The sequence below is a fragment of the Zingiber officinale genome, chromosome 9B (assembly GCF_018446385.1).
Source record: "Zingiber officinale cultivar Zhangliang chromosome 9B, Zo_v1.1, whole genome shotgun sequence".
Classification (NCBI taxonomy): domain Eukaryota; kingdom Viridiplantae; phylum Streptophyta; class Magnoliopsida; order Zingiberales; family Zingiberaceae; genus Zingiber; species Zingiber officinale.
In genome coordinates this window covers 4,535,689-4,549,210 of record NC_056003.1, presented here as the reverse complement: position 1 = coordinate 4,549,210, position 13,522 = coordinate 4,535,689, and the positions used below count along the sequence as shown (strand labels likewise).

The 13,522-nt window shown below is 34.8% G+C and overlaps 1 protein-coding gene across 1 annotated transcript; it reads left to right on the top strand.

Annotated features, from left to right (window-relative positions):
- Positions 1 to 4,790: 4,790 nt before the first annotated feature.
- On the top strand, positions 4,791 to 11,535 carry LOC122023873 (putative phospholipid-transporting ATPase 9). The gene is made up of 11 exons (XM_042582280.1): positions 4,791 to 5,934; positions 6,391 to 7,730; positions 7,829 to 7,939; positions 8,058 to 8,334; positions 8,423 to 8,511; positions 8,593 to 8,701; positions 9,085 to 9,288; positions 9,389 to 9,514; positions 9,674 to 9,772; positions 9,849 to 10,040; positions 10,526 to 11,535. Exons 1-11 carry the CDS (start codon positions 5,542 to 5,544, stop codon positions 11,210 to 11,212), a joined length of 3,627 nt encoding a protein of 1,208 aa, XP_042438214.1. The 5' UTR covers positions 4,791 to 5,541; the 3' UTR covers positions 11,213 to 11,535.
- Positions 11,536 to 13,522: the final 1,987 nt, after the last annotated feature.

Sequence of the window (13,522 nt, the reverse complement as noted above, 5' to 3'; positions counted from 1 at the left end):
CGTTCTACGATTCTTGGAGCCACTTCTTTGTTGTCGAGTTTTACATGACTTGAGCATCGGAGGGTCATCGCCGGGAACCCCTTCCCGGCCCGACTTCCTTGCAGGTTCATCGGAGATTCACGCGACCGGTCAAAAATCTACGTCAGCCGACGGAAAGCGCTACGTGTCCAGCGTTCGTTGATTCAACGATTCAGACAAGATCATTACTCTTTTAGATTAATATATAAATCACTTGTTTGTTAATGAATAAAGTAGGTTGGTTTTATCGAAGAAATTATGATATTAATAGATTTTTAATTATTAAATAGATGATAAAATTGAACATGATAAAAAATAAATAGATGATAAATTGAACATGGTAATCTAAATATTATTATAATGATAAAATATGATGACATGAATTTTTAAGTAGAAAATAAATACATGATAAAATCAATATATTTCAATACTATAACATAATTTATAGGAGGTTATCCATAATATTATAAAAAAAATATCAAAATTCATGTGAAAATATTTCACATGAAAAAAGGAATATTTTTTTAAAATTTTTATCCAAAATTATTCAGTAGGTGATAGGCACTTCCATTCCTGCTGGACCCGGTCCATGTGCATATCTCCGTCTAGGACTTTTCGTGAAGAAACTCTAAAGGGCTCCACCAGCAACTGCAAATGATATGTGTCTTCATCACACGCGCTTGCTTTGTGTTCCATCAAGAAAAGTGAAAACCACATGGCGACACCGACTGACACTGAGAAATAAACAACAAAAAGAAGGCAATCAATTGTTCATAAGACAACAACAACGTAACGCAAAAGGAGATTGATTCTTGTACAGACACTGTTCCCTCGCGCTACTTCTCTCCTCAAAAAAGTTTTTAAAAAGTGTCAGAGTTCAATGTCACGTGTTGTTGAATTTAATGAAAACATTTAGATTGTGAAGTAAGATCCAATATCTATTTATCTTGAGGAAGGATATAAAACTTCGTTGGATCGAACTTGTTTCGGATGAATTGGATAATAAGAATAGCACTTCTGGTTATAAAAACAAAAAAGAAAAATCTCAACTGCTCCATCGTCAGATTAAAGTTTGCGCGTCGCGTCGCGTCGCGCGGGGAGACCCAGTGCGGGTTGCCAGGTCAATGGGACGCGAACGGATCGAAACGGCATTGTGAACAGCGACAAGCGACACGCTTAATGTTAAACCTTCACCATTTTGTTTTAAATCAAACAAAATTCCATTGGACATTTTTTTAATTAATTGCCCTTTTTTTTGTTAAAAACAACGAACAATTATTAAATAAATGAGCGTTCGTGTTCATCTGTACGTTAATCGACCACTTGTCAGCAATAGCTATTAGTCCCTACTCAGTCAATGATTAGAAATAAAATTTTATATATAATTTTATTGATAAAATTTTTTATTTTCACTCCTAATAAAATATAATGAATATTAATTTACTTAATTACTCTTAATATTTTTAGATATTAAAAGTCCAACAATAAATATATTTCTTCTTAAATTCAACACATTAAACTATAATTTAATATATTTTCTATCAAATTTAGCACGATTATACTAGATTTTTTTTAAAATAGTGCTCAATTAATAAAAAAATATACTAGAATTTTTTAAAAAAATAATACTAAATTTAGGAGAAATTATATTAAGTAGGAAAAAATCGTGCTAAATTTGATAGAAAATATACTTGATTCTAATTTAAAGTGATAAATTTAAAAGAAATTATACTCATTTTTAGACTTTTTGTACTTAAAAAATATGAAGGATAATTTTGATAGAAAATATACTCGATTTTAATTTAAAGTGCTGAATTTAAGAGTAATTATACTTATTTTTAGATTTTTTTACCTAAAAAATCTGAGGGATAATTAAAAAATCGTGCTCAATTTGATAAAAAAAAATATATACTCGATTCTAATTTAAAGTGCTGAATTTAACCGGAATTATACATATTTTTAGACTTTTTTTACCTAAAAAAATATAATGGATAAATTTAATAGAAAATATACTCAATTTTAGTTTAAAGTGTTGAATTTAAGAGTAATTATACTCATTTTTAGATTTATTGTATCTACAAATTTTGAGAGATAATTTGAAAATTGTACTCAATTTGATAGAAAATATACTCAATTATAGTTTAAAGTGCTGAATTTAACAAAAATTATATTTTTAGACTTTTTGTACCTAAAAAAATACAATGGACAATTTTAATAGAAAATATACTCAATTTTAATTTAAAGTGTTGAATTTAAAAGGAATTATACTCATTTTTAGACTTTTGTACTTAGAAAATCTAAGGGGTAATTAGGTAATATAATGATATTTGCATGAAGAAATTGAAATAAATAAAACTTTACATGTAAAAAATGAAAATAAAATTTTTTGAATATGAGAATTACATGCAAAATTAACATTGTGATTAAAGATTTTTTTCTAATTTACCGTTAGTTTTATTATTACCTTCTTAAAAAAAAACTTCTCCCATGACGTGATTTTATAATATATATTCGTTTATATGATCTAGAAGGGACTAGGAAAGGCACCCCTTAACCACTATTAATTTATTATCGTAAAAAATTAAATAATAATACATTTTTGGTTAGAGCAGGAGGAATAATAGTTTGACGCAATTGTTATTGAAAGCAATCCTTTTATATATATAAAATAAGATGAAAACTTTTCTCTTGGAAGGTAAATTCCATGCTTCTAATTTCGGCAAATCTCAAATAAAGCAGGAGGAATAATAGTTTGACGCAATTGCAATTGAAAGCAATCCCTTTAACAATTCAAACCGTCTAATTTATACCATAATAAGAGTCATTCACATTCATTTACATGAGTCTGGCAAAATGCAAATATAATTACATGATTAGAGAGACTATCTTTCCAAGAAAAGTAACTTCATATACACACAAAACTTTGTGAAGCAATGTTAATAGGAGCCCTAACAATAATTGAGATTGTAAAGTTGTAAATAAAATTTCACATACTGATACACATGGAAAATTTAAATTCCTTCAGCGTAACACCAATAAGCAATTTAAATTCCTTCAGCCTAACACCAATAAGATTCACTATTGGTGATGGTTATTTCCCGCAACTAATTAACCTTTTCTATCTCAATTATTTGTAAGCGAAACAACATATATAACCACAACCTTGTCATCCTTGTCCTTACCACATTTTGTTAATGGTAATCCCTTTTAGCACAATATATTTTGAAAGTGAAAGAAAAAGAAAAATGCTTAAAAAATAAATTTAACACTCATCCACAGCTAACAATATTTGTACAAGAAAAAATAAAATTTATGCTACATATGGGAAATACTTGGATGTCCTATAAGTCATATTATGATATAATATTGTAGCTGGCTTTCTACAATTAAATATTTTTTAAAATAATATTATTTATGGTATTTTTATATTTTTTTATAGTTGTTTAAATAATCCATGGATTAACATAACTACGTTAAAAAGGTCATGTGTATAGAAATGATAATCATGAAATTTGTTATTGTTATGCCAAAATCCTAAATATTTTCGGCCAATTTAACACTTTTAAATCTCTTAGACTTGCATGCATACATATCCAATAATAAGAGGATATCTCATTTTTATGTACATTAGTGTAGGGACATTAGTATTAATACTTGCTAGATTAGAGAATGAATTCACTAAGATAGTCTATTAGTCCTTTGATCTAAATGTCATAGTAGCATAATGATGCATTATTTATTTTTTAATAATCTTCTGGTCCTTAGAATCATAAAAGGATATTCAAGTATAGTTTCATCACATATAATTTGCAACTGTGATCAAAAGATTGATCACTCTGTAGTCATCATGGTAGGTTGTGTTGTCTAGGAGGTCTTATTTGATTGCTGCTAAAGAAGTCTTTGTTCAAAATAGGACACTTAAAGAAAAAGATATTTTTTTGGATCATTCAAATTAATCATAAACTAGAACAATAAAACCATATTTTCATGGGCATAATTTTTACTTATCCACTATATGGATTTGGTCAGATTACCTAGCAATGAAGGGACATCACTCTTAGGGTAACTTGGAAGGAAAGCGGTGAATGATGAGAATATTTTGTTAATCACATATAATTTGTCCATGTTAGATGAGAATATGGTGAGTGATAGACAAAGATAGAATAGAAGTAGCGGAGGTGATGGGAATCTCTAGCTTTTGCTTTGCTCTTCATTTTGATTACTTCAACAAAATGGCTAGGGGTTAATTCAGGAAGAGAAATTTAAAATATAAATAGCAAAAATAGAGAGGGGTTTCATGCAGAGGGACGGCGGTAGGGATGATATCATGGTGATGAGTCAGCTACGAAGGAGAGGATAAGTTAGGTTTTTTTAAAAAAAAAAAATAAATGAGACGATTGAGAAAATTTTGGATATATCTTAAATGTCACAACTTCTAGATAATGAATTCATTCTAGAGGATTCAGAGAATTGATATCTATATATATCAATGATGAAAACTTTTCTCTTGGAAGGTAAATTCAATGCTTCTAATTTCGGCAAATCTCAAACAAAGTCAAGTCTTATATATTCTAAATATTCTATAAATGGAAGATGAAAACATTCCTCTCGGAAGGTAAATCTAATTACGGCAAATCTCAAATAAAATTGAGTCTACCGTAATTCCCACGTGGCGTCACTTACTTTAACTAGCCTAAACTAATCCCAGGTCTCTTTGTCGTCGCCAAATTAATACGCAATCTTTTTCAATTCTCTCTCTCCTCTCTCTCCATCAGAAGCGGTGAGCTTCGTGGAAGGGGGAGACAGAGCGCGACGAGCGACGAGCGACGGCGACGATGTGAAAAGTAGATTTAAAAAAATGGATTTTTGGATGTTTGGATTACGGTAAGATGACGGACCATGCACTCTCCGATCAATTCAACGTCTGTGACTCCTCTCTAGAATTCAATCGGCCTTCCAGATGACAGTATTTATTTCTTTCCCCCTTTTTTTTTCTCGAGAGAGAGAATTTATTTAAGGATTTGATCCGCAATATACTTGCCGAGTCAACGCGCGTCCCCCATTTTTTTCTGGGAATCTGGGGTCTATTTCTGCCTGACTTGGGAGGCAAGTCAAAGCTGGGACTAGGTGCGAAGTTTGAAGGTTCAACGCGATGTTGCCGCCCCCCAACCGCGACCGACGGAGAAGGTTTCAAAGTAGATGGTTTGAAATCCGCCCAAACTTGTCCGTTATAGAGACCGGCGAGCTCTGAGCATGCTTGGATTTCTCGGGTGGGTTTGGGGATAAAGGAACAGTCTTTCTCTTGCTCTCGGACGAATTGAGATTCTTCTCGCTTCCTAGAGCTTGTTTTGTTCGAGAAAAAAGAGACGAAGATATATTCGTTCTCTGGTAAGGGGCAATCTCGGAGAAGAATTTTTCTTTCGGACTTCAGAGGGAGTTTCTGGAGCTAAAAAAGGTTCAATCTGTGTGATTTCTCTATACATTTTGTTCAACAATCCGTGGTGTGACCATCGTGTGCAAGAAATGGCTCGAGGAAGGAGAAGAAAGCTTCTTTTGAGTAGATTACACGCCTTTGCATGTGGTGCATCATCGTCTCAAGTCGACGTTTCTCAAGTCGGAGGACCGGGCTTCTCCCGTGTGGCCTTTGCAAATGAGTCGAATTCCGTGGAGGCTGCCAATCTTAACTACGGAGCCAACTATGTTTCCACCACCAAATACACAGTGGCTTCATTCGTCCCCAAGGCTCTGTTTGAACAGTTCAGAAGAGTTGCAAACATATACTTTCTACTTACTGGATGCCTTTCTTTTACTCCCCTGGCTCCATACTCTGCAGGGAGTGCGATTCTCCCTTTAATTGTGGTGATTGGAGCAACCATGGCAAAGGAGGCCATTGAAGACTGGCGGAGGTATCAGCAGGTAGCTTCTTACAATCCATCTTCTTCCCTGTCTTGAAACATAGAGAAAGATTTTTTTCTTCCCCCTTCAATTGTATAATTGAAGATCTAGCTCGTATCTCAGTCTTATCTTTTGCCATATGCATGTACCATGGACCTTAATTCATATTGCTCATTGAGAGAATAACAAAATAGGAGGAATAAATTCAATTAAAGTAGGTGTGAAGGTTGTTCTAGGAATTTCATTCAAATACTAAAAACATGAAGAGAAAAGAAACATCCTTAAGTTGTGTTCTAACTGAAAAACGAAGGACCTTAATTGTATATTGTATTTAATAAGTGATGAAGCACTCTCATGGACTGCTTGGAATGATGCCTTTATATCATGTTGTTTTGGAAGTCGTGTAAAATTATGAATCTAACATTCTATTTTCTCGACAACAATGCTTAATTACGATTGCAATATTTCCCCGCACAGGACATTGAGGTGAATAATAGAAAAGTTAAATTACATCAAGGTGAAGGCGCATTCAGATCTACAGAATGGAGGAATCTTAGAGTGGGTGATATTGTCAAGGTGGAGAAAGATAGCTTCTTTCCTGCTGACCTTGTTATGCTTTCTTCAAGTTATGACGACGGCCTTTGTTACGTTGAGACCATGAATCTAGATGGGGAAACAAACTTGAAATTAAAGCAATCACTTGAGGTTACCTCAGGTTTACATTCAGATTCCAGTTACCAGAATTTCAATGCAATCATCAAGTGTGAAGATCCTAATGCCAACCTCTACACTTATGTTGGGACAATAGAATATGGAGATCAACAGTACTCTCTTTCACCTCAGCAACTTCTTCTAAGGGACTCAAAGTTGCGAAACACTGACTACATTTATGGAGTTGTTGTTTTCACTGGCCATGACACAAAGGTCATGCAGAATGCCACAAATCCACCATCAAAAAGGAGCAAAATTGAGAGATTAATGGGCAGGCTAATTTATTTTCTCATGGCTTCCTTAGTCTTGATCTCGGTTATTGGTTCAGTTGTGTTTGGAGTAATAACTCATGATGATCTACAAGATGGAAAAATGAAGAGATGGTATCTTAGACCTGATGACTCCACAATCTATTTTGATCCAAGAAGAGCAGCTGTTTCAGCAATATTGCACTTTTTGACTGCCATGATATTATATACTTATTTTGTCCCAATTTCTTTATATGTGTCTATAGAAATAGTCAAGGTTTTGCAGACTATATTCATCAACCAAGACATCCAAATGTATCATGAAGAATCAGATAAACCTGCTTATGCACGAACTTCAAATTTAAATGAGGAGCTAGGTCAAGTTGACACTATCCTCTCTGATAAAACTGGAACTCTAACTTGCAATTCAATGGAGTTCATTAAATGCTCAATAGCTGGCATTGCTTACGGTCATGGATTTACTGAGGTTGAGAGAGCAATGGCTAGAAGGAAGGGATTCCCTTTGATAGAAGACGAAGAATCAAAAGAAAATCATGATCATGCAAAACCAGCAATTAAAGGATTTAATTTTGACGACGCACGTCTTATGAATGGACAATGGGTTAAAGAACCTCATGCTGATGTCATCAGGATGTTCTTTAGACTGCTGGCTATCTGCCATACTGCCATACCTGAAGTAGATGATGCAACAGGAAAAATATCATATGAAGCTGAATCACCTGATGAGGCTGCTTTTGTTATTGCTGCAAGAGAACTTGGCTTTGAGTTTTATCAGAGGACACAGACGAGCATCTCTATACGTGAACTAGATCCATCTTCAGGCAAACATGTGGAAAGGTATGGGAGAAATATAAATATCTACCTTTTTATTAAGTAAATATATTGTTTGGTGTCTTATGGTTTTAATTGGGGTTTCATAACCTTTTCTTTTTCAGGTCATATACGCTGTTGAATGTCATAGAGTTTAATAGCACTAGAAAACGGATGTCTGTGATAGTTCAAGATGATGAAGGAAAGTTGTTGCTCCTCAGCAAAGGGGCTGATAGGTATGCAAGTCTAAGTCTTTTAGGCACATAAGTAGGAATTACATGCAAACTTCAAAGGTGTTACATTTTTTATTAGGCACCTGATGTTTATGATAGAATTTTTTGTTTATATATGCAGTGTAATGTTTGAAAGGCTTGCTAACGATGGAAGGAAATTTGAAGATAAAACTAAAGAGCAGATGCATGAATATGCTGATGCTGGTCTAAGAACCTTAGTTCTTGGATACTGTGAGATTGATGAAGCTGAATACAAAAATTTCAATGAAGCATTCACGGAAGCTAAGAATTCAGTGAGTGTTGATAGAGAGGAAAAGATGGAGGCGGCTGCGGATTCTATAGAGAGGAATCTGATTCTTCTTGGTGCTACGGCTGTTGAAGACAAGCTGCAAAGTGGGGTAGGTTGAAAGTTCTCGATTAATCCATGTAATTCTTATTATGTAAATTTTTTTCTTATTAATTTAATATTGTGAAATTGGTGATCAGGTGCCTGAATGCATTGATAAACTTGCACAAGCTGGGATAAAACTCTGGGTATTGACTGGTGACAAGATGGAAACAGCCGTTAATATAGGGTATATCCTATTTTTGATATTTGAAGAGAAGTTTGGTTCTAATTTCTCATATGTTGTTCTAAATATTATCCTTTCTTGCAGCTTTGCTTGTAGTCTTCTGAGGCAGGGAATGAAGAAAATAGTAATCACTTTAGAAGGACAAGATATAATTCGGCTGGAGAAAGAAGGAGACAAAAGGGCCATTGCCAAGGTAATTAGTTTAATATAACTTTAAAACTGTTTACATCATTACATTATACCAGCACTAGACATAGATAAACACTTCAATTCTAGCTAGATGATCTGTGAATAGAAACTGAAGATGGGTGGTTCAACACTATCTTTTGACCCAAAATTGAAGAACATGCACACTTCACATGTCTGGTCTTTTCAAGAATCAACAAAATAATCCTACCTAAATAACATTCTATGCCATAAAACCTTCAAAGATACAACAGACTTTCTACTTAGATTTGTAGAACACAAGGTTGTTCAAAACTTCAGATTACAACTCATATTAGATATCCTCGACTTAAATTTAATGAATTCATTTTTTTGTTTTTATTCCTTTCTAATGAATTTCTAATATTTCAGGCATCCAAGGAAAATGTTATTTATCAAATTAATCAAGGAAGGCAACTTGTTTGTTCATCAACTTCAGAATCATTTGCCTTGATCATTGATGGAAAATCTCTTGCATATGCATTGGAAGATGATGTTAAGAACTTGTTCTTACAATTGGCTGTTGGGTGTGCATCAGTCATATGCTGTCGTTCCTCCCCTAAACAAAAAGCTCTTGTGAGTATAAATTTGCTGAACACAGAACTGAAGTGTCTATCTGTTACTTTAGAAAGTTTCGTCTGCTCTGAAACTAGAAGATAATCATTGAATATTATAGGTCACAAGGCTTGTTAAAGAGGGCACTGGTAAAGTGACCTTAGCAATTGGTGATGGGGCAAATGATGTGGGAATGCTTCAAGAAGCAGATATAGGAATTGGTATCAGTGGCGCAGAGGGAATGCAGGTTAGTGCTATTGTAACAGAACCTATGCATCTGGTAGAAAATAACACAGAAACAAAATCCAATAGCAAAATCATAGTCGATATTTAACCATATGTTCCTTTCTACCCACAGTTTTCTGGTCTTTGATTCATTGAATATCTTGATTCTGAAATTTTGCAGGCTGTCATGGCAAGTGATGTTGCAATATCCCAGTTTCGTTTTTTGGAGCGTCTATTACTTGTGCATGGGCATTGGTGCTACCGTAGGATATCAACAATGGTAAAGTCTCTCCCTTGGTCTTGATTCGACTTCTTTTGCATCATAGTTTTTAATGCATTATTACTTTGAACTGCAGATATGTTACTTCTTCTACAAGAACTTAACATTTGGAACCACTATCTTCTTGTATGAGGCATATACAACATTCTCTGGACAAGCAGCATATAATGATTGGTATATGTCATTGTACAATGTATTCTTCACTTCTCTTCCCGTGATTGCGTTGGGAGTCTTTGATCAGGATGTTTCTGCCCGGCTATGCCTGAAGGTATATTCATAATCATTGATCTTGTTTACTTAATTGTGCTCTTGTGAAGCGAAAGTTACATCTTTAATGTCTGATAAACATGTGATTATCATACATAACTAAGAATTCACCATGTGCTTTTCATACATAACTAAACATTCATTGTGTATCTATTAATGGTACAACCATCTCACTTGATAGAGTAATTTAGCGCGATAAAATTTCTGAGCTTTCTGAGCTTGGTAGGATCCTGATTTCAAGAAATTCAACTTTACACTTTTGGCAATTCATGGATTGCTAGTAGACACCAAATGCCAAAATATTGATTAAGCTTCTGCAAGTGCAACCTGTACATCTGCTTTCTTAAACAAATATCATAGTAACTGTTCCATTGAAAAGAAAAAGAATAGAAGTGATCCAAGGTTCTCCAAGATATATTCACTGTTGATATACTCTTGCACCTTTTACATCTCATTTCTAATTTTCTTGCCTGTCTATTGAAACAGTTTCCATTGCTCTACCAAGAAGGCGTTCAGAATATGCTTTTCAGCTGGCGTCGAATACTTGGTTGGATGTTCACTGGAGTTTGCAATGGTATCTTAGTATTCTTCTTCTGCATAACAGCGCTACAGCACCAAGCCTTCCGCAAAGGCGGTCAGGTCGTAAGCTACGATGTTCTTGGGGGCACAATGTACACATGTGTGGTATGGATTGTGAATTGTCATATGGCACTGTCCATCAGGTACTTCACTGCGATACAACACATTGTTATCTGGGGTAGCATTGCAGTATGGTACCTATTCCTTCTTGTCTATGGTGCCATCCCACCCGCATACTCTACGAATGCTTACCGGGTCTTTGTCGAGGTATTGGCTCCAGCTCCATCGTATTGGATCACAACACTCTTTGTCACCATTGCCACTCTCATACCTTACTTCACCTACTCGACTATTCAAATGCGATTTTTCCCAATGTACCATAACATGATTCAGTGGATTCGACATGACGGTCAGGCAGAAGACCTTGAGTACTGCCATATTGTGCGCCAAAGGTCAGTGAGACCCACAACTGTTGGAGTGTCAGCTAGGGTCGATGCGAAGATCAATCAGACTGTTGGAGTGTCACCTAGGGTCGATGCGAAGATCAATCAGTCGTCGTCGAGGAGAATCCACCATGTTGTTAACTCACCATGATTTGTGGTCTCTTGTCTGAGTTGGATGCTCATTGAACAGTCGTATTCTCAATTCATTGCATTTATATGTGAATGATTCCAAGTTGGAGCTCCAGAATTCACTCTCCGGAAATGTGTATATAAGCTTGAGGGACTGAAGAGATTCCTGCAAAGATAAATTGATGTTCTTACAGGATTTAGGTCGAAGGCATAACATTTTGTGACTTAGTTCTATGAGTGAGTTAAGAGGTGCAAATCTTGATTCTTTGCCCTTATGGGCCATTTTGATTTAATGTATAGACATTGTAATCAGTTTCTTATAATCAATTCAATACATTCATCGGATAGGCAAATGCTACCTACTTTTGTATGTTAATCATATAGAGAATAAAATCTAAGTTCATGCCTTGGGATGCCTAGAACTTCTACTGATAGAAGAATAATCAACAATGTACTTGACTGCATGGTGGGATACCAATCATGTATATAATTCCAAACTGGCATAACTGAAAATTATTAACTGAATTGATTGTCCCGTATAAAATTGACACATTGAAGCATACCTAATTCCATCACCAGTAATCTTTGTTGATGGCAAATAAAAATAGGTCTTGGATGATACAAAAGCAAACAAATGCGATGAGCAGTCACAAATGCGTAACCACCTGTAAAGGCATTAAGGATTTGGCTTCATAATTAGTAAAATCTGACTAAATTTAATTTCAGATTCTGAACTTACTGTAAGATAGTCAACAATAGTAAATACATTTTTGAACTTGTTTTCCGTTAATTTAAGCTTAGTCTTTTCCCTTTTAAATCACTGAAGCATTAAGATGACTTGTGGCTATGGAGACTAGCAAGGTGAAATTATAATGTAAGTCCACAATTTTTGATGCTCAATTTCCATGGGATAACTAGAGCAATGGTAATATCAGTCAAAGTATAAAATGAAGAATTATTATAATTTAACCAACGATATAGACTGATAGAATACCCTTAGCTCAGATGACTCAATCTGAATTGGGAACAAAAGATTATTAAAACTTCAAGTAAGTGCAAATGCAGATCCTAGTAAGGGTCTTATGATTAAGAAGAGCTATTGAAGTTATGAAGACGTTAACCTTTGCGAGTGTGAAAACCAGTGGGCTTGCAATTCTTTCCCTTGTAGTAATCTCTAGGCCCTCTTTTAGGAGATAATATAATCAGTGATGAAGTTCTCTTTCTCCGAATTGCCCTAGTCAGTCCTATTATCAATCCCAGAGGCATTTTGTTTCCTTCTGTTATCTTTTGATCAACCTAAAGAGAAGTCCACGTAATCAAAATAGAAAACATAAAACAGTAGTTTGAACACATGTGCATTCACTCATTCGATACATTTCATATAAGAGAGATTTGATTGAAAATGAACAAGGATTGAATAAGAATAGGCATCATGCTTCAGAGGGACAGATTGAGAAGAAATAATAATAAATAAAAATATCTTGGTCACAGGAATATGCAACTGTCTGGACGTTGAATAATTAGCATGCACAGATTCATGCAATACTTGAGCAAAGCATACACATGACAACAAATTCATGGTCAACTTACATATATCATTAACCACTGAGATTGTAGAGCAGGTATGAATTATTGTTTTAAAATTATTTTTATGATTCCCCATCTTGTAAATGATATGAATAATGGATAAACTACACGAAAGGAAAATTAATGACTCGTATAAATTACTTAAGGGAAAACTCTAATTTGATTAGGATTTCTTCTCATCCATTTCTTCCTCTCCCTCTCTCTAGCCGCTGCCCAAGAGTTACCGTCGGCCATCTTCAGCCACCAGAATTCGATGTCTACAAATTTGGTGCCGATTAATTCGATGTTGATGAATTTGGTGTCAACAATTTCGGTGCCGCTGAAAACATGTTGCTACGCCCACCAGACACGAATCATGTCATAGATCATTCTCTCAAATCGCTCCATCTTCCTACACAAGGCTAATACCTTTTGTAAAGATGGAATCCGAAGTCGTCTTGACGAAAGCTCAGTGTTGATACGAATAGAGTTGAGATTTTCAAGTGTCGCTTGGTTGATTCTAATTCCACTCCTCATCGATAGGCTGCTTGCTCGTTGATTCCGAAGGAGCCTTATCTTATGAGGCTAGCAAACATTCTCCGTTAACGAACTTTCAAGGTACGCTGAGCGTAAATTTACTTTTAGTAAAATTTTAATTATGCGATCATATGTAGCTGTATTGTATCTTTGTATGCGTGTGGTGTGTGTGATGTAATAATTAGGAATTATTATGTTTTTATTTACGCTGTGCATGCCTCTGAAACCT